Below are 26941 nucleotides of genomic sequence, written 5' to 3' on the forward strand. Positions count from 1 at the left end.
CTTTGTGCTGCTGCGTGCTGTGCAGACTACATGTGAGAGGTATTCAACAGGCAGAGTGGGTTAAATGCAGCGCTGCTGTAGGTTTACTGCATGCAGCTGATTGTGATGCTTTGTGTAAATAGCACTGTCTATGTTCATTAGATGGACCCTTTAGTCTGGTAGAGGGTTTCTTAAATGTACATGTTTAATTAGTCCTGTCGGCATGTGTTGCAACAATGATTAAATATTCATATTTTGACCTTTTCCTTGTAGTGTTTGTCACATTGCTGCCACCAACACATATGCATGTTCCTGCTAGTTGCTTTGATTGAAAAAGGTTTGAATGTGGCGACGGAGCGTGCCGCCGCCATCATTGGATGGGGATTAGATGCTTTAACAAAGCAGCAACACGAGAGCCTCGAGCTCCGTGCCGCTTTCCACCAAAGGCGAAGGCTCTGGGGGCAAAGTACAGTACGTGTATCACTACCTTGGTATGGGCTTTGGAACAGAGTCTCAACTCTCCCAATTTGCAATTGTCAAATGTTCGAGAGAGGGAGGCCATCAACAGGACTGATTGCAGGATATCGCTCTTCAGGAAACTGTAGGTCACATAGGTCACACCAGAGGGGGGTTCACATTCTTTTGCAGTTCTGACGACATGACGCCACATGATTAACGACGGAGACAGATTGTTGAGCCGTGTATTCCGTTGGAGCTCAGTAGTAATGACTGGACCGGTTTAAACGGTATAAGATTTACGTACGGTATGAATATCCCACGAGCCGTTCATACCGGTGTTTTGCCGTAACAACTGGCGTTGGTCGTCGGAGCGTCCAGCGATCAAAGCTACTTGTCTTACGCGTGTTGAGCTTGAGTCATGGTTATAACGTCAGAACAACAATCACTCTTTAACAGGGTAAAACACCACGACAATTTGTAACACTAATAATTGTACATTTATAAAAATGACCCCGCCGAACTGCATGCTGGGTACAATATATACATACAAACACACACGGTGGTTAGAAAAAATAACACAAAGATTTTCAGACAAGAGGCCAAAAAGAGCCTACAGAAAATGATTACAGGAATGTTTTAAGAACATCAAAACCTGGATAACCTGCACCTTCATTAAACTCAAAACAAAAGTTATTCTTTTAGGCACGATGATGATTGTTCAGTCCCCTGAGGCAGAGCTATCATTTGTCATTCTGGCCTATACCAAGGGAATTGATATATATATATATATATATATATATATATATATATATGTATATATATTTATTAGTGCAACCTCAAGGGAACAGTATTTAATCCATACTAAAAAGATTTCCCAACTCATAAGTACAGTAATGTACCAAAGTCACTAACTGCCATCCACAATATATTGTTCCCATGTTCCTCTTTCGTTTCTGGCCTCCTAAAAGTGTCATGCTCCCTCTGAGGGCCTCCTGGGTCTAACAATGGGGGTGAGATGCTGATGCAAGACCAGATTCACACAAAGCCAAGCTTTCACAAACACGTGCAGGTACACAGAGACCCACAATGCCCCAGAAACACACCATGACCAAAACCTGACCCCTTTTTAAGGAAAAGAAACAATATTCTCTCTGAGAGAAGAGCTGGTATTTTCTTACTGCAAAGGTCAGCACTTTCCTTCCACACACAGGCCATTCATAAAAGGAAATATTTACCTTGACATTTGATGCTGACATCAATTATTTTGGCTTGGTATGACAGACTAGCCGCCAACGAAAGGACTGGATTCTGCCCCGATATGAAGGTCTACAGAGAGTTTATCAGCCCGATCTGTTCAACACCATGTACACGCATAACTGATGCTTATTTTGTGCACTTTTGTTGAGCGTTGGAGATGCATTTAAACGTCTGTACGTGTATAGTCTGACCACTCAAAGCGCATTTTAACACTACGTGTCTTTAATGTAAAAGCTCATTTAAAATGCAGGGCTTATTTTTACATCAACCACTGTGCTTAACTGGCGTATACTTGATAGGCTGTTCATTCCTTTCCCGAGAACTCAGGAAAGATGGGAAATAATAGAAAATTGCTTATTAAACAGAATTGATAACACTATTCTTTGTACTGACATATTTAGCCTTGGGTCACATGAGGCTATTGTGTCGCAACCTAATGTTTCTGAATCTTTTAATCAGGGGACACTTTGAGAATAGAAATAATCGAGTAATGGAAACAGTTGGACTTTCTTTGTCTCTATTGTTAGCCAGTAAATCATGGTAGTTTGCTGCTCATGGGTTCCTTTAAATGAACCGATATTAACCGATCAAAGCCTATGTAGATTGTCGATATTGAACAGCATATCATTGAGAACTGGTTCTCTTTATAAAAGATGTAGCAACCACCAAAACTGTCATTTTTCCTCGTTTCCAGTCAACTCTCCACCGTCCTCTCCCTGTCATGGGCAACCATTTCTAAGAGAAGCTCATAGAACATTTCTATATGAACTGAACTATGAAATGTGTAATATAAAAGATGTCTAATGCACAGTAGTGGAGAATCTCTTGTGATGAATGCACAGCAGCTGTTTGACAGATTCATTTCATGAGATGATCATATACAAGCACTCAGTTGACAGCGATTTGTGCTGAGAGTGGCAAAACAAATAAGATTGTATTCTTAATACTATAAGAAAAACTACTTTAAGTTAAGCGACCTATGTCTGTGGTTGGAAAGGGACGTCTCCTAGCAACCCCTGAAGGCCAAGGAATACGTTCGCCCTCGTCCCAGACAGATGGACGGCGAACCTTCTTTCTTATCAGGAAAGTCTAAACATTTTTTTATTTATATTTTTTATTGTACAATTAGACAAAATATCACACATTCCTTTTGTTGGGTCAAATGGATCTATAAAAGCTGGCGGGAGATGCAAACTTTCAGTCGTACCTTTCCTCAAAATCTGCAAGGGTAACGAGCAATACGAGGCCGCCTGCCTGCTCCCATAAAGCCACAACATAAGCGGCAGGTTGGGTCAGTTCCATCCCATTACCCTGCTTATTACTCACTTCCTTGGATCACCTTCCTCGATAACTTCCTCTGGTGCGCAGTCAGGGCCCCATTTCCTGTCTGCACACGCCAACAACACGGAGCATATGGGGAGCTCCACAGCCTTCAGCATGATGGATGGGGCGTCACATCCAACGCTATCATCGCTGCGTGATTCGTGAAAGAGGCCCACTGGGCCGGCTCCGGGTTTCCATTTACATTCTAATACCTCAGCAATATTTAATCCATTACGCTTCCTCCAGGGCCGATTAGCGGAGGGTTAATTAAAGACGCTATTAGGCCGCTCAAAAGTCATAATGAGATGCAGCCCCTTTGCGAATGCCGAAGGCCTCCTGCTGACCACGACAGCTGAGAGAACTCATTTAGAAATACCTCTCCAGCAGCCTGAGGCTGGTGTGAGGGATAGCCGAGGAAGCCTGGCCAATCTATACAGATAGCCCTCACGCTCGGACGCCGGGGAAGGAAAAGTCACGATTAGTAATATTAAATGACTCTTCAACATGGCCTCCTCCAGCGCAAACAGGGGGTTTACGAGTCTTTCAGTTGTCGATGGATCGCAGATTGGGGGAATTTCTGACCCAAACCCTCAACCAACAGTCCGCTGTGTCGAATCAGATGGACGGAGCCGAGCAAACATGGCTCGCAGCGACAGCTTGAACTGTGACAATCAGTCAGTCAGGATGAGTCGCCGTGGTGGGAGTCATATGGAGTCAGTGAGTTCAATGAAGCTAAAAGGCTATACGCTAAGTTGGGGCTATTGAATGGGACAGCAGACAATCACATGTACATATATTTGATCTATAAAGTACATTGATTTACTTATTTCTAAGGTCCCAATCTTGACCCTTAACACTGTCGCTTGCCCTCAGCTGTAGGAAGAACATGTGGCTGCATGATGGATGTCCTGAAGCTTTCGATTCACCGCCCCTTTGCATCTTTATCCGTTACTAGTACGTTATAAGTAGGTCAACAGGAAGAAAGCTGGACAAGCAGCAAACACCATGACTAGAAGTAACAGGAGACACGTTAATCATGTCAAAATGTACCAAAACCCACGGCTTAATGGTGCTTTCCTCGTGCTAATTAGCGATCCTCGCTAACTGACGCATTGAATTTCCTTCCAAAGCAACTCCAACCAGTACAAGTCATTCCAGTAAGGTCATGAACAAGAATCTATGGTTGTGACGATTTGTTGTTGCATCACCGCTACTACTCGCTTTCCGACTACTAGACCCCCGGCCCGAGGACCGGCCGACGTGGGGGGGGGTAGATCGTCATGACTTGATCGATTGAAAAGTAGCTTGCCAGCTGGAAAAGTGTGGGCACCCCTGCTATAGAGGTTGCCGTGGAATCAAGCATGGCGCTTAGGCCGTAGCAGACAAAGGGTCTCATACCACCTTAAAATGTGTTTAGTTGTAAAAAGCCTCGAGATCAGACAAAACGTCTGCACCATTGTACTCATTCTGACTTTTTTTCCTTCGAAGGGACTCAAAGACTGCAGAGACTGATATTATACTCCTGATTATCGAGACAAAAGCAAATAGTCCGAGTGTGACCTCACACACTACACAAGAGTATACAAGGACTGAACGAACAGAATGAATTGACACGTGGAGGAAATAAGACATCCACACGTCTTCAGCAGTGGAAACTCGTCCCTACTAAAGAACGGCCCAACCGGGCCACCACGTTGTGTCTGAGATACGACAATGGCCGTGAGTGCCGGATTGATTTTGTATTGTTCTTGCAATAAGCGGCTGCACCGAGGCAGCCTGTCCACCCGCAGATAGATGGTCCCGTTGGTGATTTAGGATGAATTGTTACCATGCCGTGTATCTACGGCCCTTTGTTTGAAAGCTGCGAGCCCTTTCACTGAAGCTGAAGCTTGTGAGACGGCATGTAGAGACACACTTAGATACCCAGAACTGAGCACTATTCATTCATCCATCCATAACCATAGAAGGCCAGATGGTGACGAGATGATGTCATGGTGACCACTTCCTGCGTCCGTATTATTAGCATTTAAATCAGTGCTGCAAAAATAGAAAATTGAACCAGGATAGTGCCAGAGGAAAAGCGAGGGAACCAAAGGTCTGTGTACACATGTGTTTTGCGGAAGAATAAAACAATTTCATGGCCATCCATTTAGTTGTTAATGGGAAGCCGTCAATTTTTCTTACTTGATGAGCCTTTAGGAGATCAATCTCTAGTAAAGAGCATTTTTTAACATACATGCTAGTTCTAGATCTCATGAACATGACAAACATTTACAAGCCAATGCAAAAGTTAAGCTTCTAAATGACCTTGTGTTGTGTGAAAGTCATCCCTCTATCTTTATTTCTAATCATCATGCTGTTACTGTGGCGGATCTCTTACCCTGATCCCGTGTGACCGGAGACCGTGACGCTCATTGAGTCCAGAGCGGAGCACATTCCACGGTCCAAGCCGGGGGCCACACGCCACGCCGCCGCGCTGCGCTTTAACCGGCGGCTTTGTCTTTGTTATCTCAGGTGACGTTATCACATCGCCTCATTAATTGGAATCTTAGAGGGCATCAAAATAAACACTGTAATTGAACTTCAACCGGAAAGAGAAATCAATTGAAGGCGCTGTGCCGTTGCTGCTTTGCCCTCCATGCAGGCCAATCACACTGGGGAGTCGGCTATTGAGAAACGCTTCCACCAATAGTCACGTTTGTGACCTTGAAGAGGAGGGACCCCACAGCAACGTATGACGGCCGAGAGAATCTGTGTGAAAACAGGCCGTGTGAATGCTGATGGAATTTAGAAATATTGATCAGGGTTTGATGTTTGCTAAATGTGATCAAACATGTCATTCACCATTTGAGAAAGTCTAATTTTCAGTCTAATTCTTCTGCAGCTTTTAGATTGAGATCCACTCGGGACGAGAGTGGGAGGTCATTCTTACCAATATCATCTGTTTGTGTGTTCAGATGATAAGAAGTATTAGAGCGATCCACACATGTATCTAGCAGGTCAGAGATCAGATTCCTACTTTAGCTCACTTTTGAAAGCGTGGCTGAGTTACCTGAAGTTAAAACATCTGAAAAGGAATTACTGTGTGTGTTTAAATACATACTCGTTCAAGGCAAAAATGAACACGCGAGGATGAGAAAATCATTGACAATCACAACTTCTGTCAGCTAATCAAAAGCCTCAAACACAATCTGACACTTTATGTTAAACTTGATTTGATTTGACAGGGAATTGTTTCACAACATTAGAGATCCCACCAACAAAGCAGACAGGGGAACCAAATCAGCCGGATCCTCATTCAGGTCGGAGAGACTCCAGCAGCCTGAACGCAGTCTCCTCTGAGCCCGACCTACCCACCTGATCTCCGTTTACACCCACACATTAGTTTCCCATTGAATGACCATCGAGCAACCAACAAGCTGTCACACAGAAACCAATGGCGCTGTGCTGTTAGAAGCCAAAAGCTCACAGGCTCAGCTGCACACCATCATTCAGCTTCTTGCAAACATCCTGTTGTTTTTCCTTCTCTGATTCTTTACATTCCTCCTTAGCAGCGAGGCCCATTTATAGCCAGCGGTCCGAGCTGATTCCCATGGCAGCGACTCCTGGAACTGGTCGGTTCTGCGCTGTTAAACCGAACAAGAGCAGGGGCTATATCTTCTTATGCAAATAATCACAGGAAGCCTGATAAACTGCTCTGCTGACGAACGCATGTGACGTCTATGGAATCCCAGCTCCCATGTCCCTCTGCCAACAAAAATAAAGATGTCCCCAAAGTCCTCTCAATGGGAAAATCGGTTTTGCTCAGTGTCCCTATGCGGATGTCCCTCAAGTGGAGAGCATCATCAGAGCTGCTACGCCTGAACCTGCTTTGCATTCCACCTCCCGGCTGGCCGCAACGCTCAGCGCTGTCGAGCTGTCCGACCGGCCCGGAGGAAACGTCCGCGGGTAATGAATACGATTAGCGGCCCGGATGTCGATCACAGAGTGAAGGAATCTACCAACTAACAAGGTCATCAACATGTCACCACATCAACACAACAATCTTATCACAAATTCAATAAGCAACGTCTGAGCCGCTGAAATGCCTCCAAACAACGGGGCTGAAAACAATGAAACCGCCAAATCATCTAGTATACCTAGTATCGAGGTGTTACTAGGTAACAGAGAGGATTGGTAGAAATAACTTTGGTTATTTTAATGCATGGTGAAGAACATCATTTAAAAACAATTCTAAATGTCCAAGATGGTTATTTGCAATATACACATGCTTATGAATTGTTTTTAATGGTAAAATCGTTGTTATTGTCTGTTGTTCCAGAAGCACTGATAGTGTTCTTTTGTTTAACACCTTCATTCCTCTTGGAATGGAACCTTCACTCATCACATGTCATTTCTGAGCGCGGGGGTTGGTGGACATGTCTGCCTCATACTGCAGGGTGTGGGACCCTCGTCCTCATAGAGAGTGACAGGAGGCCATGAGTGTGTACAGAACCCCAGCTGTACGCCGCAGCGCTGTCCTTATCCATCAGTTATCTACGTGTGGACGAACAGCAACACCGACAGAATCTAACAGCACGCAGCAAGAGGACGTCACGTGCGCCTTTTCACTACAGAACAGCAAGCAGAATCCTTCACGGAGGCGTAGCTGAGTCGGACCCTCAGGGAGGGAAGTTTACACACACACACACACACACACACGTAAAGAACATAATGTCTCGCTTGAGTTTCCCGTTATCTCTACAAGGCTGATTTTTCTCTGAGTGATTGGAACAGATACTTGTGACTTTGTCACAAAAAACACTCATGAAGTTTGGTTCTTTTATGACTTTATTATGGGTCAATAGAGAAAGTGATGAAATCTGCCGGGTCACAAATATACATATATATATATACAGAGCAGTGCTAGTACTTGGTTACATGTCCCTTGGCCATTTCCACTTCAATTAGGCGGTTTTGGTAGCCGTCCACAAGCTTCTCGTTCAATCTTTGACCACTACTCTTGACAGACTTGGTGCAGTTCAGTTATATTTGATGGCTTTCTGACATGGACTTGTTTCTTTATCCACATGTTCTCAATAAGATTTAAGTCGGGACTTTGGGAAGGCCATTGTAAAACCCTGATTTAGCCGTTCTATTACCACTTTTGATGTGTGTTTGGGGTCATTGTCCTGTCGGCACCCGAGACCCGACCGTCAGGCTGATGATTTTAGGTTATCTTGAAGAATTTGAAGGTAATCCTCCTTCTTCATTATCCCATTTACTCTCTGTAAAGCACCAGTTCCATTGGCAGCAAAACAGCCCCACAGCATAATACTACCACCACCGTGCTTGTTGAGTTGAGTTGCAGACCGGGCCCCTCTCTGGCTGGGAGGTAGGTTTAGGTGAGTCTCTCAGGCTGGAGGCCGAGATTTTAATGCACCAGGTGGAGAGGATCTGGAGATCAGGGGGGTTGGAGGCACTCACTCACAGGACAGTGAAGAGCGAGCAGTGTGAGAAAGCGAGATTGAAGAGCTTGGAAAGAGGAGACTGCAGGAATAAAGCTTGCAAAGCCTGAAGAAGGAGCCGGTGAGCTTTTGAGTGGCTGACTACTTATGGCATGAAATGCAAGATCAAATGTCCATATATTTAATGTGTGTTTTAAAAAGTATTCAAGCTAAAAGTAGATGGATAAAACTTGATTTGTGTGTATTCGGCGGAGTTAAAAGCTGTGAAAGTTTAAAGGTTAAAATCCTCATTAAATAGTGTTCTAAAAATGTATTTAATTTAGTCTTGGGATACTTTAAATTTGGGTTGTCGTTCTACTTTTTGAGGTTAATTTCCAGTAGATTATAAATTAAGTATGTGATGTTGGGTATGTGAATTGATTACGGTTTCTTGGGTTATATTTCTTTGACCTTACATTCATGTTTGTATTTCAAGGTTTTTCACCTGGTTTGACCTGGACAATTTTAAAAATAAAAAGCAAGAAAGCAAAGAAGTCCGAATCTTGGTCATTGAGTGGAATCCAGTCTACACTTCTTAGCAAGCTGCCCTTTCAAGTGGGGAGCTGCAGTTTGACCCTCACAAAAGTGAGACACTTGACAGTGCTTGACGGTAGGCGTGGTGTTCTTGGGGTTAAAGGCCTCACCTTTTCTCCTCCAAACATTGCTGGGCATTGTGGCCAAACAGCTGGATTTTTATTTCGTCTGACCACAGAACTTTCCTCCAGAAGGTCTTGTCCATGTGATCAGCAGCAAACAGTCGAGCCTTAAGCTGCCGCTTTTGGAGCAAGAGCTTCCTTCTTGCACAGCAGCCTCTCAGTCCATGGAGATGCAAAACACACTTGACTGTGGACACTGACACCTGTGTTCCAGCAGCTTCTAGTTCTTGGCAGATCTGCTTTTTGGTGGTTCTCTGTTGACTCTTCACCACCCTGACCAATTCTCTCTCACCAGCAGGTCATAGCTTGCGTTTTCTTGATGATGGTGGCAGTGACAAAACAGTGCCATGCACTTTATACTTACAAACAATTGTTTGCACGGTTGCTCTTGGGACTTGCAGCTGCTTTGAAATGGCTCCAAGTGACTTTCCTGACTTGTTCAAATGAGCCCTATTTAACTGGCCTCAGAAGTCACCAGCTGTAGTCACTCATAACCACTCACAAGAAGTTAAGAGGCCATGCTATGAAGCTCATATCATTGACCCAACTTTCTAAGTCACCAAAATTGCTAATTCATGTTGCTGTATGTATATTTATGACCCAGCAGATTTGATCACTTCTGTTAACCCATATTAAAGTCATAAAAGAACCCAACTTCATGAATGTTTTGTGACAAAGAAGACTCTGTTCCAATCACTCTATCAGAGACAAATCAGACATGTAGAAGTAACAGGAAACTCGAGAGTCATGACATGATGTTCTTTACACGTGTATGTAAACTTGACCACAACTGTATCTACGTGTGAATATTCCACGCACCCAGTACACTGAGAAATCGCGGGATCGACATAGAAAAAAAATCAACTGCAATTCAGTCCTGAGAACATCTGGCCGGCAACACGTCGGGAGTCATTCCAGTGGCTCCACAGCGCTGAACACATAGTTGTGAAAGTGGCCGGCGAGGACGTTGACGTTTCCACCCTACCTCATCAAAGCCGCTGTCCTCCTTCTTGAAAGCTGCAAAAAGAAGAAAGGAGAAAAGAATCAGGCAAATAAAGAGTTTAACACAAACAGCAGTGCAGATGTGGCTTCGCGTGGAGCGGCCCACTCAGAGTGCTGAGCGCTAACAGGGATGGAAACGCCACCGACGCGTCCTGCCCGAGCAGTGGGGGAAATAAAAATACAACCATTTTGTTTTCACATGCGACCACAAATATGTCTCATGCAACTAAACATTTCCTCTGGCCTCCAACATCCAGGTCCGTCTCCGACTGTGTGAACACTAGTCTGTTTTCCCACTCTGTTCATCAGCAGAGAAAACTATGACGGTGTGTGAACCCTCGCGCTGTACTAAACACACACACACACACACACACACCTAACCGAAGCAATGGGAACGACTCAGGATTTTCCATTAAGAAAAATACCGCAGTGCTCATTGCAGCCATTTCAGAACCGTGCTCTTTGTTTTCTTCATGATGTTCTGATGTGATTCCGTCCATTATCATAGCGACGCGTCCCTGTTAGCCGACCCCCGACCCCAGCAGCTGGGGACAGACAGGTCTACAATATCCGTCCTACGGGTTCAGCCGGGATGTTCAACTGATACAGAATCTTAAAAAGATATAATAGTATCATAACTCTAATAGCTGCAGCTATTAGCTATTAGCTACAGGTCACGGCGTAAAAGTGATCACCTGGAGATCAACACAGAGGACAATGTGACTAAATAATGTAAAGTCTGGTATCTCTTCATGGCCTGGTACAAACATTGAAAAGTTAAAGCAGCATGTAGTTAGCGTAGCATATGCTACACTAGTTAATGAAGTGCCAATGTAGTTCCCCTCAGGACTTTGCAGGTTGTTATTCCTGAGATAGTCGGGGAAATATAAAATGCGCCATGTAAACAAATATATATATATTTGTTACATCCACAATGGTCACTGATCTCCTCCATTGGCTGCAGTGGATAATCAATATCCTTCACAGGTGGAGGCGTCCAACCTGCTTAACTTTGATTTCCAAATCCCTTTCAGAGCCCAAGAAGCGTCGAGGTAGCAATACTAAAAAGCAGATTATGATTTTGAAGTTATTAACTCCTCACAACGACTACGTTGTCTAACGAGGAAGAAGCGTGGCCAAAGGACAGGGGGCTCTGGGGGTTCTGGGAGTTCTTGGGGTTCTTGGGGCTCTGGGGGTTCTTGGCACTCTGGGGGCTCTTGGGGCTCTGGGGGTTCTGGGGGCTCTGGGGGTTCTGGGGGTTCTTGGCACTCTGGGGGCTCTGGGGGCTCTTGGGGCTCTGGGGGTTCTTGGTTCTGGGGGCTCTGGGGGTTCAGGGGGCTCTGGGGGCTCTGGGGGTTCTGGGGGATCTTGGGGGCTCTGGGGGTTCTTGGTTCTGGGGGCTCTGGGGGTTCAGGGGGCTCTGGGGGTTCTGGGTGGCTCTGGGGGTTCTTGGGGCTCTGGGGGTTCTTGGGGGTTCAGGGGGCTCTGGGGGTTCTGGGGGCTCTGGGGGTTCTGGGGGCTCTGGGGGTTCTTGGGGCTCTGGGGGCTCTGGGGGTTCTTGGGGGTTCAGGGGGCTCTGGGGGTTCTTGGGGGTTCAGGGGGCTCTGGGGGTTCTGGGGGCTCTGGGGGTTCTTGGGGCTCTGGGGGCTCTGGGGGTTCTTGGGGTTCTTGGGGTTCTTGGGGCTCTGGGGGTTCTTGGGGGTTCAGGGGGCTCTGGGGGTTCTTGGGGGTTCAGGGGGCTCTGGGGGTTCTGGGGGATCTTGGGGTTCTGGGGGCTCTGGGGGCTCTGGGGGTTCTTGGGGGCTCTGGGGGATCTTGGGGGCTCTGGGGGTTCTTGGGGGCTCTGGGGGTTCTGGGGGCTCTGGGGGATCTTGGGGTTCTGGGGGCTCTGGGGGCTCTGGGGGTTCTTGGGGGTTCTTGGGGCTCTGGGGGCTCTGGGGGTTCTTGGGGGCTCTGGGGGATCTTGGGGGCTCTGGGGGTTCTTGGGGGCTCTGGGGGTTCTGGGGGCTCTGGGGGATCTTGGGGCTCTGGGGGCTCTGGGGGATCTTGGGGGTTCTTGGGGCTCTGGGGGCTCTGGGGGTTCTGGGGGCTCTGGGGGTTCTTGGGGGCTCTGGGGGTTCTTGGGGCTCTGGGGGTTCTGGGGGCTCTGGGGGCTCTGGGGGCTGCTCGGGCACTACAATGACTCTTCTCTTTCTTGTGTTTAGAAGCACCGTCCATCGCACATGCACACGCTCCCCCAAGACTCCCCACACACTGCAGACCGAGACTCACTCGCTGCACGGATCCGTCTGCAGGTACAGCAAAGACGCCGCGGCGGCTCACGCGTTAGATTTCATGCTCACTTTGCAGGAAACGTTTTCAAATATTTATAACAAACATTATTCCCGATGTTGTAGCTGAAATTCTGTCACCTGCTGTACTTTGACGTATCAACTCTTTACGGACACACCGCAGGGTTGTGATTTTTATCACAAATATTACGTTTTCAATTACAAATTCAAAGCATCGTCATTTTTGATGAAACCAAGCTACGTTTTTAGGTGTCACTACAAAGAATAGGTGGAATTCAGGTGGTTTTTGTGAAGCTTTCTCTCTGAATAAGCGGATGTTGGTTTGATATTAACCACCTGCATTAGAAGCTGTCCATCATCAGATGATTATAAATGGGTTTATCCACAGTTACTGTGGTCAGTGTTGTGATCTAACATTACTCATCCACTGCCTCGCGGATGATTGAACATTCATCTCTCTTTTCGTGGCATTTAGACATCCTTACATGTAATGAATTCTCTCTTGGGGTTTGGGGGTTTTGTGAGGCTGGTGGGGGGACCACGGACACTATGGCTCCATGCACCCGGGCACACATGTATTGGCGAACACGGGGGCGGGGTAGCCCCTCCTCTGTTGGTCATTTTGGGTTTACTTTCTGTCAGCTGATGTAATTCACACATCCTGCAACCGACAACACGACATTTGGAATATTTAAAACTTTAATGCGATGTTTATGTTGTAAAGTTTCAGTCATCACAGCTCGTTTAAAGACAGCCCGTGAATACTTCAGGAGGAAGCAGCGTTTCGTCGGGGGCTTTCTTCATGATTCCTAAAACACAGTCCCCACCCCCAAGTTCACATGACAAACCGACTGCTCCCAGAGGACCTGGCTCATGATCATCACACCTGAGCTCACGGGTCAGAAAAGGTTGGACAACGGTCTCCTGCTTCAACGCTCATCCAATCAAATGGGCGCATGGGCTCCTGCGTTGATGAGGACGGGGATCAGCTGGACCAACGCTTGCGAGGACGTGAACATACGCCGGCTCTTGGATGTGCTGCGTTAAGAGGCGCAGGGCGAGAGCTTGATGTTGGTTCGGACGAGAGGAACGACGGCCAACGGGAGATGAGCGTCAGCAGGAAAGTCAATGGCAATCTCTCCTCTCCGGCATCATCGACCCTCACGACTGTTCATCCCTCATACATGCTGCATCCAGAGATTCCTCCTCTGCACACGCTGCTGCAAAGGCCAATGACGTGAAGGTTTCTGCCAAGGCGTGTGCGTGTGTGTGCGCGCCTGTGTGCATGTGTATGTGTGCGATTGAGAGATGCACGGGGATGCGATGGCTGCACCATCAGTGACAACCAGTGACGCGACGGCGTGTGCGTGATGATTCCTGCTCACACACGTGGTTATTTTAGCAGCAGAGTGTTTTCTGTTGGACAACAGAAGAAATGAGATGGACGTGTCTCACGTGCATCACCACAATCAGAAGCAGCTATTGGCGTATGAAGTGAACCGATGATGAATGTACGGGAAGATTCATTCATGAGGATGATGAGCAGCGTCCAGTTGTCGGTGGTCAAACACAGACGTGTAACATCATGTTATCAGCATCCCAGTGTGCACCACAGCTGCTTTTTGCCACAAATGAGTTTGTCCTCTACGTGGGACTAGTGGACTATGACTAGACGATGGACATTTCTCCAAGGAAAAGAAGAAAACACTCACCAATACTCCTGAAACTCTCCGACAAAGTTCTCCTCAACTTTTTCATTTTTCCGATTTTCTGAGGGGGTTGGGAGGAGGGCATCAGGTCGCACATCTCTCTGTGTGCGCGGCTGGACCGGGCTGGAGCGGGTTGGACCGGGCTGGAGCGGGTTGGAGCGGGCTGGAGCGGGTTGGAGCGGGTTGGAGCGGGCTGGAGCGGGTTGGAGCGGGTTGGACAGGATTGGAGCGGGCCGGAGCGGGTTGGAGCGGGCTGGAGCGGGTTGGAGCGGGTTGGAGGACCGGTTGATGGGGAGCTCTGCGGGGCTCCCTCAGCCCAGCTGCAGCGCTGCTGGCGGAGAGCAAACAGGAAGCGGAGCCTCTCACTGCTGCTTCTCTCTCTCACCAACTAGGAACACCAAATGTCTTCTTGGGATTTTCTCAAGAAGGCAACTACATCTCCAGAAGAGGCATGAAAGTCAGAAGCGGCGGCGTCCGAGCTGCTGCCGTGCGTAACGCGCCGCGCGTGCCCGGTGCGTCTTTTCTGCTCGGGTGAATCCAGCACGCTGGCTGCCGCTCGCACGGTGTCGTTTCTGTGCCAGTCGCTCTCCGCCCCGCCGCAATCTAGATGTCATTTTGGGGATTCTCTCTCTCTCTCGCTTCGACCCCTAGATCCCGCCCCAGTGCGCGGGGATTGGCGCAGTCCGGCGGAGCGGCGCGTTTCCATTCGCCCCGCGGACCGGCCGTCACAGCGCGAGCGCCGCCCTGTAATGTGTGCAGGAGGAGGAATATTTCCACGGGCAAGCGAAACGATCCCCATCCCACACACACACACGCACACGCACACGCCGGCGGTATTCTTTAATCTGTTAGCCACAATGAATGTGGACCAGAACTCTGACTTTAAATGAATAAAGGCACAAACATCTCTGAGGAGTTATCTTCTCAACATCTGCATGCATGCATTAGAGAAGCGTGTTCGTGCATCACGTGTCTTTCCGCGCGGCTTACAGCGCACTAATGCAGGGACCGCGGGAACAATTACTAGAACATTTGCTATTTTTGAAATCCTAAATTCACCAAAAGTTACCATCATAAAATACATCATTGGCTATTTTGAACATGACACAATAGAGAAGTTGTAATTGAGGACTTCATATCTGGGGGAAGCTCAGAAAGGTGTAGTGAGATGAGGTGGAAGCATCTGCAGATGTAAATTCATATGCAACGCTGCGGGAATAAAAGGTTTCATTTCTTTCCAATGAAATGCACTTTCACACCCATTGGTTCCTTTGGAAGGACCAGGTCCAAAGCCCAGAACAGCATGTGGACACCAGCTGTGAGCAGACTGCTGCTCCATCTGGGAATCTGGACCATCCCAATGATCTCAGGTAACGAGCGAGGAAACCATCTCCATCCACAGGACAGGAAATAAGCAACCGCATGAATGATACTTACGTTAACGGAAGATTACATTCACCTTCATTTCTGAAGCACAAGTAGAATAATTCACGTTACTTTGGAATAGTTACTATTTCTGCTTACTCCTTTTTCTAAAACGTAACTATTTATCACAGACCATGAATATCAATGAAAATCCTTCCGAGTAATATTAAAATGTTGAATAAACAGACGGCTGCTTAGAAAGCCTGAGATTATGGGACGAATGACTGGACAGGAAGGTGGATTTAGAGAAAACCGCCTTTAAAGACAACTAATAGATAGCATGGAACGCCATTACTAACCCTTTAATGTCCTAAGAGAAAGAAAAAATATATATTTGCCTTTCGCTCTTCTTCAGGGTATTAACAATAAAAAAGACCCAATCGTCATTAAAATACAGGGGCGATGTAAATACACCCAAATTGTCACAGATCTCTGGTGATATGCCGTCTCTGGATGTACCGATATATTATATTGGATGTCAGATGGAATAATAAGCTGCAGTAAAACATACTAACTGCGATCAGTAACAGAGTTCACCCAGAAAACAAGACATTTTATCTCCAAAAATACAAAGAACAGACCACATGATTAAAAGAAGGAATTTATTGAGTCATATCTTTTCTACAGTACAATCACTATTTCCTATTCCAATTCTTTATATACAATGCGAAAAGACTGATATGAAACTACAATATTTAAAAGAGCAAACTCATGAGGAAATTTCAGCAGACAGAAGAACAGGAATAAAAAGTCATCGCATCCTCAACCAGAATGCAGATTATTTATGATTTGGTGCTCTGGCGAGTTGTGTCACTGTGAACCAGGACACAAGCTGCAAGCAAAGGCCTCTGGGAGTGCTGCTGGACAGCTGATCTACTCGTTCTCAAACTTGCTGTAGGGGTGGTCCGAGTCACTCATCAGACCTGCACAGAGGGGGGGGGGGGGGGGTACAAATCAGAGAGTCAGAATCCCATGCTGAGTGAATGGCTGAATACAGTCAATCCGTCCCATCGACTCTGTACTCTACTTCTAACAGCCCCCAGGGATGGAAACACCATCAGAGTTCCACATCAACTGTTGCACCTCACACACACTAAGCATGTTTAGAACAACAAAAACAACAACCTGAAGTTTGATGAACACTCAATCCAGATTTCCCCCTACAATAGAACAAAGGGGGCGCCCCCCCCAAGCGCCACCCCTGCTCCCCGAGAAAGTCTGGGATTGACGATTCCGCTTGCGGGTGGGCGCCCTCTAGTGGGCTGCTTGAGACGTTGCCATGGTACAAAGTGTCATATGTCACAATTATTCATGAATTCCACAATTATTCTTCACAGCACTGAACTCTCCTTCATGGCGTACTTCAGTTTTGCAAAGGTACAAATGGAGGAATTAATCAGAGAATCAACCCAGAGGCCCAAGCTGAGGGGGGAAACAAATCTGGCCTTTATGGAAGAGTGGCAAGAAGAAAGTAGACCATGAGAAGTCTACTGTGTGTGGGAGACACAGCAAGAAGGTCATGGGTTCAAAACCCACCCAGCACCTTTCTGCGTGTCCCCCCAGTATCTGTGTCCAGGTACTCCGGCTTCCTCCCACACTCCAAGGACATGCGGGACAGGTCAGAGGTGACTACCTGCCCATGGGACCCTATGAATAGGGGAGGGGTGGTTTCTGGATGATCAGAGGACTGGAGAACCACACGAGGGTCGAGGGCGTCGTTTCTATTCTCACCTTGTCCGAAGGGGGAGTGGCTCATCTCAGATGGAGATTTGAAATAGAACAAAGTGGTTTTGACCTGTAACATGATGCTCTGACACTGACCCTCCTGGAGGAGTGGTTCAGACAGGAGTTACCACCCTATGGACTCACTTCACATGAGGAAAATGCTTCTCTGGCACAGAGGAAGCAAAGAAGGTCCATGGAAGCATCCGACATGCCCTGTATCCTTAAAGGGGATACGAGGGGACCGGAGGCCCATACGTACCATACTTCTTGCGGATCTGATCGTGCCGCGCCTTTCTCTCCACGTTCCTGTAAAGAAACAAAAGATGGGGAGAAACAGACTTTAACACCCGTAGTTTAAAGGAATACGTAGTTAATGCTTGGATGCTATCGGCTTTGTGTTGACTTGTCGGTGTCTTCCTGTAGTCCAGGTCGATGTTTGTGCCTCATAAGAAACGTATCCTTTAGAATGGGATCGGCTTGACCTTTAACAACCGAAATCTAAATGAGTTGCTCCTCCAGTTTGTCCCAAACAAAGAAATCCAGAAGGTGATCTCACTAATTCACAGTAGGACAGGCTTGAGGTCACAGTGACCTTGACATTCGATCAACAAATTGTTTATGAGTTCAATCTTTCGGTCCAGATTTGAGTTCTCCCGTTGAGAAGAACGAGTGGACGGAGAAGCAGGAAACCTTGAGGCCTCCGGCTGGGAGGAGCAACGAGTACGGAGGCACCACCGGGTACGGAGGCCGACCCGCACACACGTTGTGTGGCCCGTCTGCTCTCCGTTCACACCTCAGTCCACACACACCTTCCCATCACACTTTAGTGAGACAGCGGGCGAGCAGGAGGACACACACACTGCTGGCTGCAGTAAGTAGCTTGTGTGCTTCAGGCCCATCGGATGAAGTGATTGTATTTAGGACACAAGTGTTGACATGATGATGAAACATATTGTTTGTTTCACTGGGCAAGAGCCGTGGGACAGTTTTTCCAACATTTAATACGGGATATATGGTCTCTACACGTCACTATGGGGCACGGCTGAACAACATCGTTACGCAGGATGATATTTAGACCCTGCGGCCTTTCTTTGCGGACTCGGACTCCGGACCGTCGCCTCCTCTCTGCACCAACACCTGGGCTCTTTACTGCCAGCTAGCTTACAGAGCTGACCGACAATGTTGCCGCGGTTTCATGACAAAACAGTTGATGCTCAAAGCGGCGCACGGGTGAAGGCCGCTGCCGATTGGGTGGTGCCGGAGCAGGCGTTAACTCACATGACTGATCAGCTGTTCATGCGTGCCTGTATGCGTTGCGTGATGAAGAAGTACAGCACGGCCCTCTCCTCTCACACATGAATTAGATGGGGGTCACGGCGTCACCAGAGTAGCTCCAACAAACCTCTATTTGTAGGTCGGATAATATTATTTGAGCAATGGGAGTTTGGTGATGGCTTCATGCGAAGCACTTCTCTTCCAGCGATCACACACACCACCAACGTCAATGTGCAACACTGCAGCTGATTGGCTCAGCAACATCCGCTGGGGGAGTGTTTCTCCAACGCGTCTACAGAGTACCGCCAAGAGGAGGCTGGAGCGGAGCTTATGGAGGCGACTCCCTCCTCTAGGTACCTCCTAAAAGGGGACAACGCTCATTTTGAACTCCGTTGATCCTACTGATCGTATTGGCCTCGCCCTGTTCTTTCAGTATGTTTGTTAGCTACGTTAGTGTTTACTCAGATGGGTTCGCTTATCCTCGGTTTAAAGCACATTTCTAGGGATATCGTCAGTGCCGATGCGGTTTATGGACTGTACGGCTGCAGCGCTGCCTATTCTTGGGGAGAGGGGGACCCGTCGCTATGCTACGCTCATGTCCCCGAAATGCAATTCTACAGGTCGACACACGAATGGATGAAAGTCAAGGAGCCACTCCAGAAAACATGCTACTATTTGGGGGTTTTATTGGTGCCAACAGACATTTCTAAAGGCTTCGACACCTCGACAGAAGTGGCCATTCGACGGCAGCTCAACTTAAAGAGCAGGCAGCAGCGTCCAGAGACACTCGGCATTCCCATGTTCAGTCCTGGTCACTGCGTCTATGTAGGTCACTGCACTAACTCACGCCTTAGAGGGTGGGTCGAGCTCGCTGCAGGAAACCCAGCAGAGACAGAGAGACTCTGTCTGTCTGTCTGTCTGTCACACACACAAGGGTGGAGGAAGGCGGCGCTCCTCAGGTGCACCTGTTGCTTGTATCTTCTGTTGGGGAGGCGGAAACCCCCCCACAATGTGTTAAAGCAGCTGGAATATGCTGACGTAGCTGTTTGATTCCACTTGTATGAATGAATGTGTGTTGTGTACTTGCTGTGAACAGGAAATGAAATGAAACAAAGGCCTCCCAGTGCAGTGGAATAACCAGTAGGTTTTATCGTGTAACCCAGTGGTTCTGCTGAGATGTCCTGACTTACACATCCAATTCTGCAACGCTTAGGAGCCGTCTTTCATTGGCACAGATCCACACAAATATATATTTATTATGAATGATGCTATTGATATTATAACGTGATGAATTTTATCCAAATCTCTGATAAGGATTTGTTTTTAGTGTAAAAAGAACTAAATATGTTAAGTTGGTGTTTCAGGTCAGTAGAATGTTTCCCTCCAGGAAAATGAAAGTTTAGCATTATTTTTATAAAAAGCACAGTTATGAATAAAAACAACTGCTGTTGTTGTTCCTGGAACAAATATCAGGCAACACAGTGCAACAAACGTGTCCTACATGTAGTTTTCACTTGAAGCGGAGCAACCGAGCATCACTGGTGACAATACAGAGCCCTGACATGGGTTCCCTGAGAAGAAGGGGGACCAAAGTGTCATGTGAGGTGCAGTTGTTATTTGAATCAACGCGGCGAGAGTTGGTCCCCGACTGCTTCAACCGCTTTCTGCTTGAGCCTGTGGTGGGGGGGGGGTCTTACCGTTCCTCAGCCCGCTGTTTGATCTCCTCCCTCCTCTGAACTAATCGCTCCTCATCTCTGTCAGGCCTTGAGACATAAAGACACACCAGCAGAGTTTCAGCATCACACAACCACAGAACAAAGACACCAGTTACACACGTCTGCTGAAGCTTGAGGGAGGCTCTTTGCACAAAGCTCAACAACATAAAGGCGTGGTTTGTATTTATTTCACACATTTGTCTGCAGCTCGAGAAGCAAAGAGGAAATGAATGTTCTTAAGTAAATAGCGAAGCTTTAGCTACAAAAAAAGTGTTATGTGTCTTTTTGCATAGTGTATGTAAACGTCTGGTTTCAACTGTATGTAACTAGAGGGTCAATTAAGCCCACACAGGGACCCCCACACGCCTGCATGTGTGTGTTCAGGGGCTTTTCCTCTATCAGATGATAGACGTGAACAAGACTCTTACACCCACAGCCTGCAGCCGCTTGCCTCACGCGAGTTTCATTCACTGTGCACACACGCAAACACGCACGCACAGCTGTCTTGTTGAGGAAGCCAAACAAAGCAACAGTGGAGCGTGAATGCGGTCCACATTGATGGAGGCGCACTGACTGCGTCGTGGCCACAGAGCAGCTGGACGTGCACTCAGCGGGACAGAGCGCCTTCAAAGCATTTTAATCCACCGCGTCACACCAGGTTACACACTCAATGCGTATCACTGGAATCCGCTTTAGGAGCACTAATACGCCTGATCTTTGTGCTCAAACAGCTGCTGACTCTGGGAATGTTTTGCATTCACTTCTCCGTGACCTTTGCATGACCTTGAGGATCATTTTCGTGACCACACATTCCCTGTAATGCCTGTGGATACGTGATCACTTGTAAGCACGGCGGACATCCAGCCGACCTGCACTGCTGAATATGGGTTTATATCATTTAAGATGATGGCAAAGTCTGGACTCCTACACGTGTTCCTGCAGGCTTTGATAATGGTTGTGTGTAGAAAGTTCCTTTTGTATAAAAGCATGCAACCATTAAGACTTCGACATGCAAAAGTTTGTCTTGACAGCTTTGCATTATTTAATGCAAGTACCAGTCCAGTGTCCAGCTTTTGGGGGGGGTGGAAGTAACATCCGGCTTGACATTAACAATGCTTTCCTTTATTAACAAATAAATGCATAGATATAATCTACTAAATTACTATTAATATACTTAACTCATGCATCTTTGTAAAACACACACACACACACTTTGCAGAGGATGCTGGAAGATATCTGATTGCTACAGCTGCACCGGGCTTGTGATTGAACGTTACCTCAGGCGCCGCTTCTTGCAGCAGCAGCAGCAGCAGCAGCAGACGACGATGCTGACGAGGACGGCTCCCCCCACGACCGCCAGAGCGATGATCAGGCCTTCAAAGTTCACTGGGTCACACAAGGAGACACACCATTAATACCCAGATACTCAACCTGGACGTTTGGGTGGCAGAATAAACGCCACTTGTTTGGCTGTGCTGCCCCCTGCTGACTAGAAGGCAACACTGCAGCCGTCCCCAGGTGGTGAAACTAAGCGCTCCACTTGCGTCTCCAGTGGAAACATAAGACACATTAGAAATGAGGTTTGGGGTCCGGGCCAGGAACTCTACAGCAGCAGCACATCCATGGTTTCCCAGTCATCAGCTGTGGACCGATGACATCATGAATGCAGCACCTTATTTGTTGTGCTGAACAACTACAACAGGAAGAATTCTGAGCCCATTTCAGAATCCAGTGTAGCAAACAAGCTGTACGAGACGCAGGTTATATTTAGGAATCTATTTTTGGGGAGCAAAGAAAAGCAGCATGTGGCCGCAGGGCGTTAATAATAATCAGTAATTATTATTACTCCTTTGAACTGACCTCTTCAGCCCACTAAAGTTTAAAAACCCACCCAGACTAGTATGTCATGTCTTCACAGTCCTACACTTGTCATATAGCTTATCTAGTCGATACTGGAGGCTCGTTCTCCTGCGAGTGAGTGACTGACTTACATTCTCTACATTCCATTTTGACTGGTTTGGTCCGGCTTCTCTGCACTTGCACTCTAGTGATCTATGTGACTTAATGAAGCTTTAAACTTCTGATTAAAAAAAAGTCTAACATCCGTTTGACCTTTGTTCATTGATCTCAATACAAATGACTTCAACTGCACAATTTAGATGCACAAAAAATCCCTTAGTTGGAGTGTTTCCTCATCTGGCGTCAGAGGAACACCTGGCCCATCGCTGCCTTCTGTTTTAGGCTCTATTGCTGTGGCTCATGAGCATGTTACGTGTACCCAGCGAGGCTATGAGGAAAGAGGCGTGCAGCGATGAGCTGAGCCACATGAAGCGAGACGAACACAGATGGGCTTACTCAGCCAAAACAAACAGGTACATCCTTGTACGTTATTCCCCCGGCTAGAAACACCCCAGTGTTTGTCTAGGACAACAATCCTGCAGCCCTGTTTCCAGTGGTTCACAGAGCGAGATCATTTTAGGTAATCTCCTGCACTAATAATTACTTTCCTTTCAGTTTTATTGTTTTTATTTCTGATTGCTTCATATATTCCCAACAGTTTTGATACAGAAAGATGTTTAGAGTGAAGTTATTCGCACAATTAAATAATAAACAAACATAACAAAGAAATAATATTCTAGTGGAATATTATTCAAATGTGATAATATTATAGAGAACATAAAGTGCATATGTCCATCGGTATTTCCCTGAAAGTCACAGCCATGAAACTGAAACAAGTTATGACTGAGTCCCTTTGACATGTTTACATCACAGAGGGAAACGCTCCCCTGCGGCACCAGTGGGATAATCGATTGCACTCATCTAACTTGGACAAATAAAAGACAAGAGCAGATGTTGTCCCCATTTAAATAAGACTGGACTACTTACACCAACACACTCCCCAACGGGCCTGGGACAGCTGGCACAGTGAGGGCGGCGGCAGCAGCCAGCTCACTGGGTAGTCTGTGCAGTTGTTGGTGGTAAAGCACCACAAACACTGAGGACAAAACACACAGATGAACCCTTCATATCTCAAAAGTGCAAATCTAAACCTGCAACGATTGGTCCAGTATTTGAATTCAAACACACTCATTTATGCTGGATGGTGCTTGTTTAACGGGATAATAAAGTTTATACTTTGGACAATTGGTCAAATAAAACAAGCTTTTTGTGATAGCAACAAGGACACTGTTATGTCCCCGGGTGTCCTCGCTGCTCTACTGAAGCATGATTGATTACAGCGGCTGGGTCGGCATCTCATGTGCAAACAACGGGCGTGAATGTTTCCTTTATCACAGACGTTTGATAAGCTCGGGCAAAGTCTTTCAGCTGCTGCTATAAACTACTTTGGGCAACCTCACCTTTGTATTTGGAGCACACTGGTCACAACTCTTGTAGGAAGAGCAGGCTGAAAGGGAGAGAAACAGAAAAGTATGGTTAGCTTAGCTTAACCGGAAGTGATGGTAAATCTACAAACGCCATGGCAACAATGCTAGCAGTGACGTATCAACAAACTAACACTATTCCTCTAGTTTTACTGGAGGAAACCCTTCGCGAAAAGGACTTAGAAGGCGTAACGTCGTTATTGTTAACTGAAAAACGCTATTTTTCACACAATACTTCAACTTACGCGTTGGCGGTGGAGTTGTTTGGCATTCCCCTCGGCTAACGAAGCTAACGAACAGCACGAAGGCACCGAGGACCACTGAACGGGTCAATGTGTTGTGTCCCTCTTTTTTAGAGAGAGACATCGTCCAAACAGAAACGAGACGCTCAACTGCGTCTATAAATACAGAATGTGTGCTCGTCCAGAGTAGACGCTTGACACACGGGTTCCCGGTTGTATCTGTTTTGCCTGAGTCTTCTGCTGCGGTCACTTCCTGGCTGTGGTTCTTCTTCTTCTGTGGTTTTTCCTCTAGTGCAGCGAGCAACTGTCTGGCGCGCATTGCCGCCCCTTCTGAAAAGGAGGGTGGACTGAAATGGCAGCGCTGCTGGATCCCATGTTTTATGTATCCGTTTCGTCTTTTCTAGGTATTTAAATATCAACACCTGTTGAACTGTGTTCATGAACTAAGTGGCATCAGTTGTCTCCCTGGTCTTGACAGCCCGGGCAGTTTGAACCGCATTGGGAAAAGTAAACATACTTACGTTAAATAAAGATGGTACGTTTTCATGGCTTCAGGGAAAACAAATAAAGAATAAAAAGTGACATTTGTTTTTTTCCCTTTACTCTATGTTGTGTATAGGCTATTTATTTTTTAGACAGTTTTAGCTTACGTTTCTAAAATCATCCAGCTCTGCGGTCTCAAGGAAAGATACATTACATTACAGGTAATTTAGCTGACACTTTAATGCAAAGCAATTTACATTTTTAACACATGACTTTTTACATTGTTGCCCAGGGAGCAATTAGGGGTTAGGTATCAGGGACACTTCGACATGGGACATGGCAGCAGGGCTCGAACCTCCAACCTTGCGGTTCCCGGCGCACCCTCTCTACTCTTGTGCCACGACGACCACACGACAAGAGATGCAAGAGAACATCACTTCCCACTGCAATAAGACGGCCAATAAATCACCTCTGGTCACACTATTGTTACACTGTTGGTTTGGTTAAACCAAATCCTACGCTTCCAAGAACCAACCGTAACTCTGTATAATCTCTTTGGAGAAACTCCAGATAAAAGAGCTAAAGATCCAGCAGAGCTCACAATATGACAGCAGAAAGGTGAGCAGTGCTCACTAACCAACCCCTGACCTGAGGTGTTGAGAGAAACACACCGTCCAGACCTACTTACAACTTCATGCTTTTTAGATGAAAAAGAAAAAACACATTTGCAATGAGGAGGTTGGATAAACTTCCAATACCAAATAATTCATCAGCTGAAGTTACAATAAAACACTGACATAAGTCAGTGCGGTTCAGCTGTGAAAGTCATGTGACAGTCAGTGTGATGCCTTGTAGTCCGGCTCGTAAGCACAGACAGCCAGTCGGAGGAAGTCCGTGAGCGGCTCCTGTACTTTGATTTGGTGATTTTCATCTGTGAAAATGCCATTTCACAGAGGTACAATGATCCAAAGCAGGCACTCGTTTAGGGCACATGCGCTGAGGAGAGGAAACTTGTCTCTGCTGACAAGTCCCCACAAGTCCCTGTCCCATAACCCGGCTGTCAGCTCTCACTTTGCGTCATCATGTCCTCTCCACATGGCAAGGCAAACGCTTTCTGGACTTTGGTTGCAACCTCCTCTGTGTCAATAGGCAGCAATGGGTTTGAAACGTTTGTGATTAAGTTCACGTCAAATCTACAGACATCTTCAGATTCAAATAATTACAATAATAATAAATTCAAGAATATTTGTGTCATTTACAATTACGTTTCACCATTATACCATGATTCTACAAGGCTACAAAAAAAAGCACTACACAAACTCTGCAGTGAATAAATAAATAAGGAATAAACTCAATCGCAACATTGTGCAGCAGTAGCTGCACAAGGTGAGGTCTCAGTTTACTCGACAGGTGTTCGCTTCTCCCTTTGACATGATTTGAATCAGTCTGAAGTTGCTTCTGCGTTGCGTCTGGATTGTGCACACGTCTCTTCAGTTTTTGGCATTTCTGCATGTGAATCCAGGTGTACGTGACGCGCGTTACATTTCGCAATCAATTTTTGGTGGAGCACAGCTGAGAGGCACATGGCTGAGCAGCGCGTTCAGTCCAAAAAACAAAGTTGGTTCATGAGCAACTTGTACATAATGCATACGTGAAAAAGTATGTTTGTTGTTATCATTAGGGACCAAACTCTATTGTGGTCGGAGTGAAGGATCGATTGTTCTTAAGATATGTAATTTAATGAAATCAAACTGCACCCAACCCCATTTGAATGATAGATTATTCTCCATTGGCTTTCTTTGGCCTCCCCCCTCTCACCTTTTTTGCTCCTCATGAGTTTGTAGTTTGGAAATCCCTCTGTTGGATCCGGATGCAGACTGAAATGAAAAGCTTCAGGCAGCTTGTGTGATCCGTAGGTGGCGCTGTAATTTCACACAAGCTCTGACTATTTCTATTGATTGTTTGACAGATGAGTTTTTATTTATACTTTTTTGTTTTCTTTAACGTTTTTTTTTAGGATTGGTGATGAAACCGCGATCCGCCTGTCGGCCTCAGGGTGGGTCGCGACCCTCAGATTTGGAACCATATTGGACTTATAGGTAGTTTATTAAACTGTATATTGTGTCCCTTAAACTGTTATTGGGGAAACAAGGACCTGACAGTCTGAATAAGATTTAACGGTTTGTTTGACAAACCCTACTCATCACCGCTTGCTTCAAAATACATGTCATTTAGAGGACACATGGAGAGGAAGAGAGGACAGGAAAGGAGAAGAGACAGAGGTCAACCTGCTTACACATCAACATTTAAGCATCCAAGCTCAGTTCAATATTCATTCATTTCAAACTAAAGCCACATACCCGTTTCTCGTTTGTGGATCATTGTGGACCGAGTTCTAAAACAGTCTGAGAGAAAGTAGTGAGAAAAATCAGAAGTTAAAGGAAATAAGATGTCCTAACATTGTCCAGTTAGCATAAACTGTCATGCCAACTTTGGACATTTCAGCAGGCACTTGTCTTTGCCAGACAGTC

The 26941-nt window shown here is 46.5% G+C and overlaps 2 protein-coding genes across 2 annotated transcripts in view; both read right to left on the reverse strand.

Moving 5' to 3' along the window:
* Positions 1-14826, reverse strand: part of cdk14 (cyclin dependent kinase 14) — a 116556-nt gene extending 101730 nt beyond the window's left edge. The window contains exons 1-2 of the mRNA XM_040164536.2: positions 14166-14826; positions 10146-10177 (exon numbers count right to left, since the gene is read on the reverse strand). Coding sequence (XP_040020470.1) covers positions 10146-10177; positions 14166-14259 — 126 coding nt within the window. The 5' untranslated portion in view covers positions 14260-14826. The remainder of the gene's footprint in view (positions 1-10145; positions 10178-14165) is intronic.
* A 1349-nt stretch (positions 14827-16175) lies between these two features.
* On the reverse strand, positions 16176-24400 carry LOC120810724 (pituitary tumor-transforming gene 1 protein-interacting protein). The gene is made up of 7 exons (XM_040165548.2): positions 23931-24400; positions 23662-23708; positions 23189-23297; positions 21580-21688; positions 20285-20350; positions 17572-17618; positions 16176-16510 (listed from the first exon to the last, which is right to left on the reverse strand). The coding sequence occupies exons 1-7, from the start codon at positions 24244-24246 to the stop codon at positions 16461-16463; spliced, it is 744 nt and encodes a 247-aa protein (XP_040021482.2). The 5' UTR covers positions 24247-24400; the 3' UTR covers positions 16176-16460.
* Between the last annotated feature and the right edge of the window lie 2541 nt (positions 24401-26941).

The sequence above is a fragment of the Gasterosteus aculeatus genome, chromosome 20 (genome assembly GCF_964276395.1).
Source record: "Gasterosteus aculeatus chromosome 20, fGasAcu3.hap1.1, whole genome shotgun sequence".
Classification (NCBI taxonomy): Eukaryota; Metazoa; Chordata; class Actinopteri; order Perciformes; family Gasterosteidae; genus Gasterosteus; species Gasterosteus aculeatus.

What these genes read in the sequence shown, in the direction of transcription:
- LOC120810724 (XM_040165548.2), bottom strand. Translation starts at nt 24,246, where the DNA reads ATGCGCGCCAGACAGTTGCTCGCTGCACTAGAGGAAAAACCACAGAAG. An exon ending in AGTGTGCTCCAAATACAAAG is followed by an intron (nt 23,298 to 23,661) that starts GTGAGGTTGCCC and finishes TTTTGTCCTCAG; the next exon opens with TGTTTGTGGTGCTTTACCAC. An exon ending in CCGTTGGGGAGTGTGTTGGT is followed by an intron (nt 21,689 to 23,188) that starts GTAAGTAGTCCA and finishes TGTGTGACCCAG; the next exon opens with TGAACTTTGAAGGCCTGATC.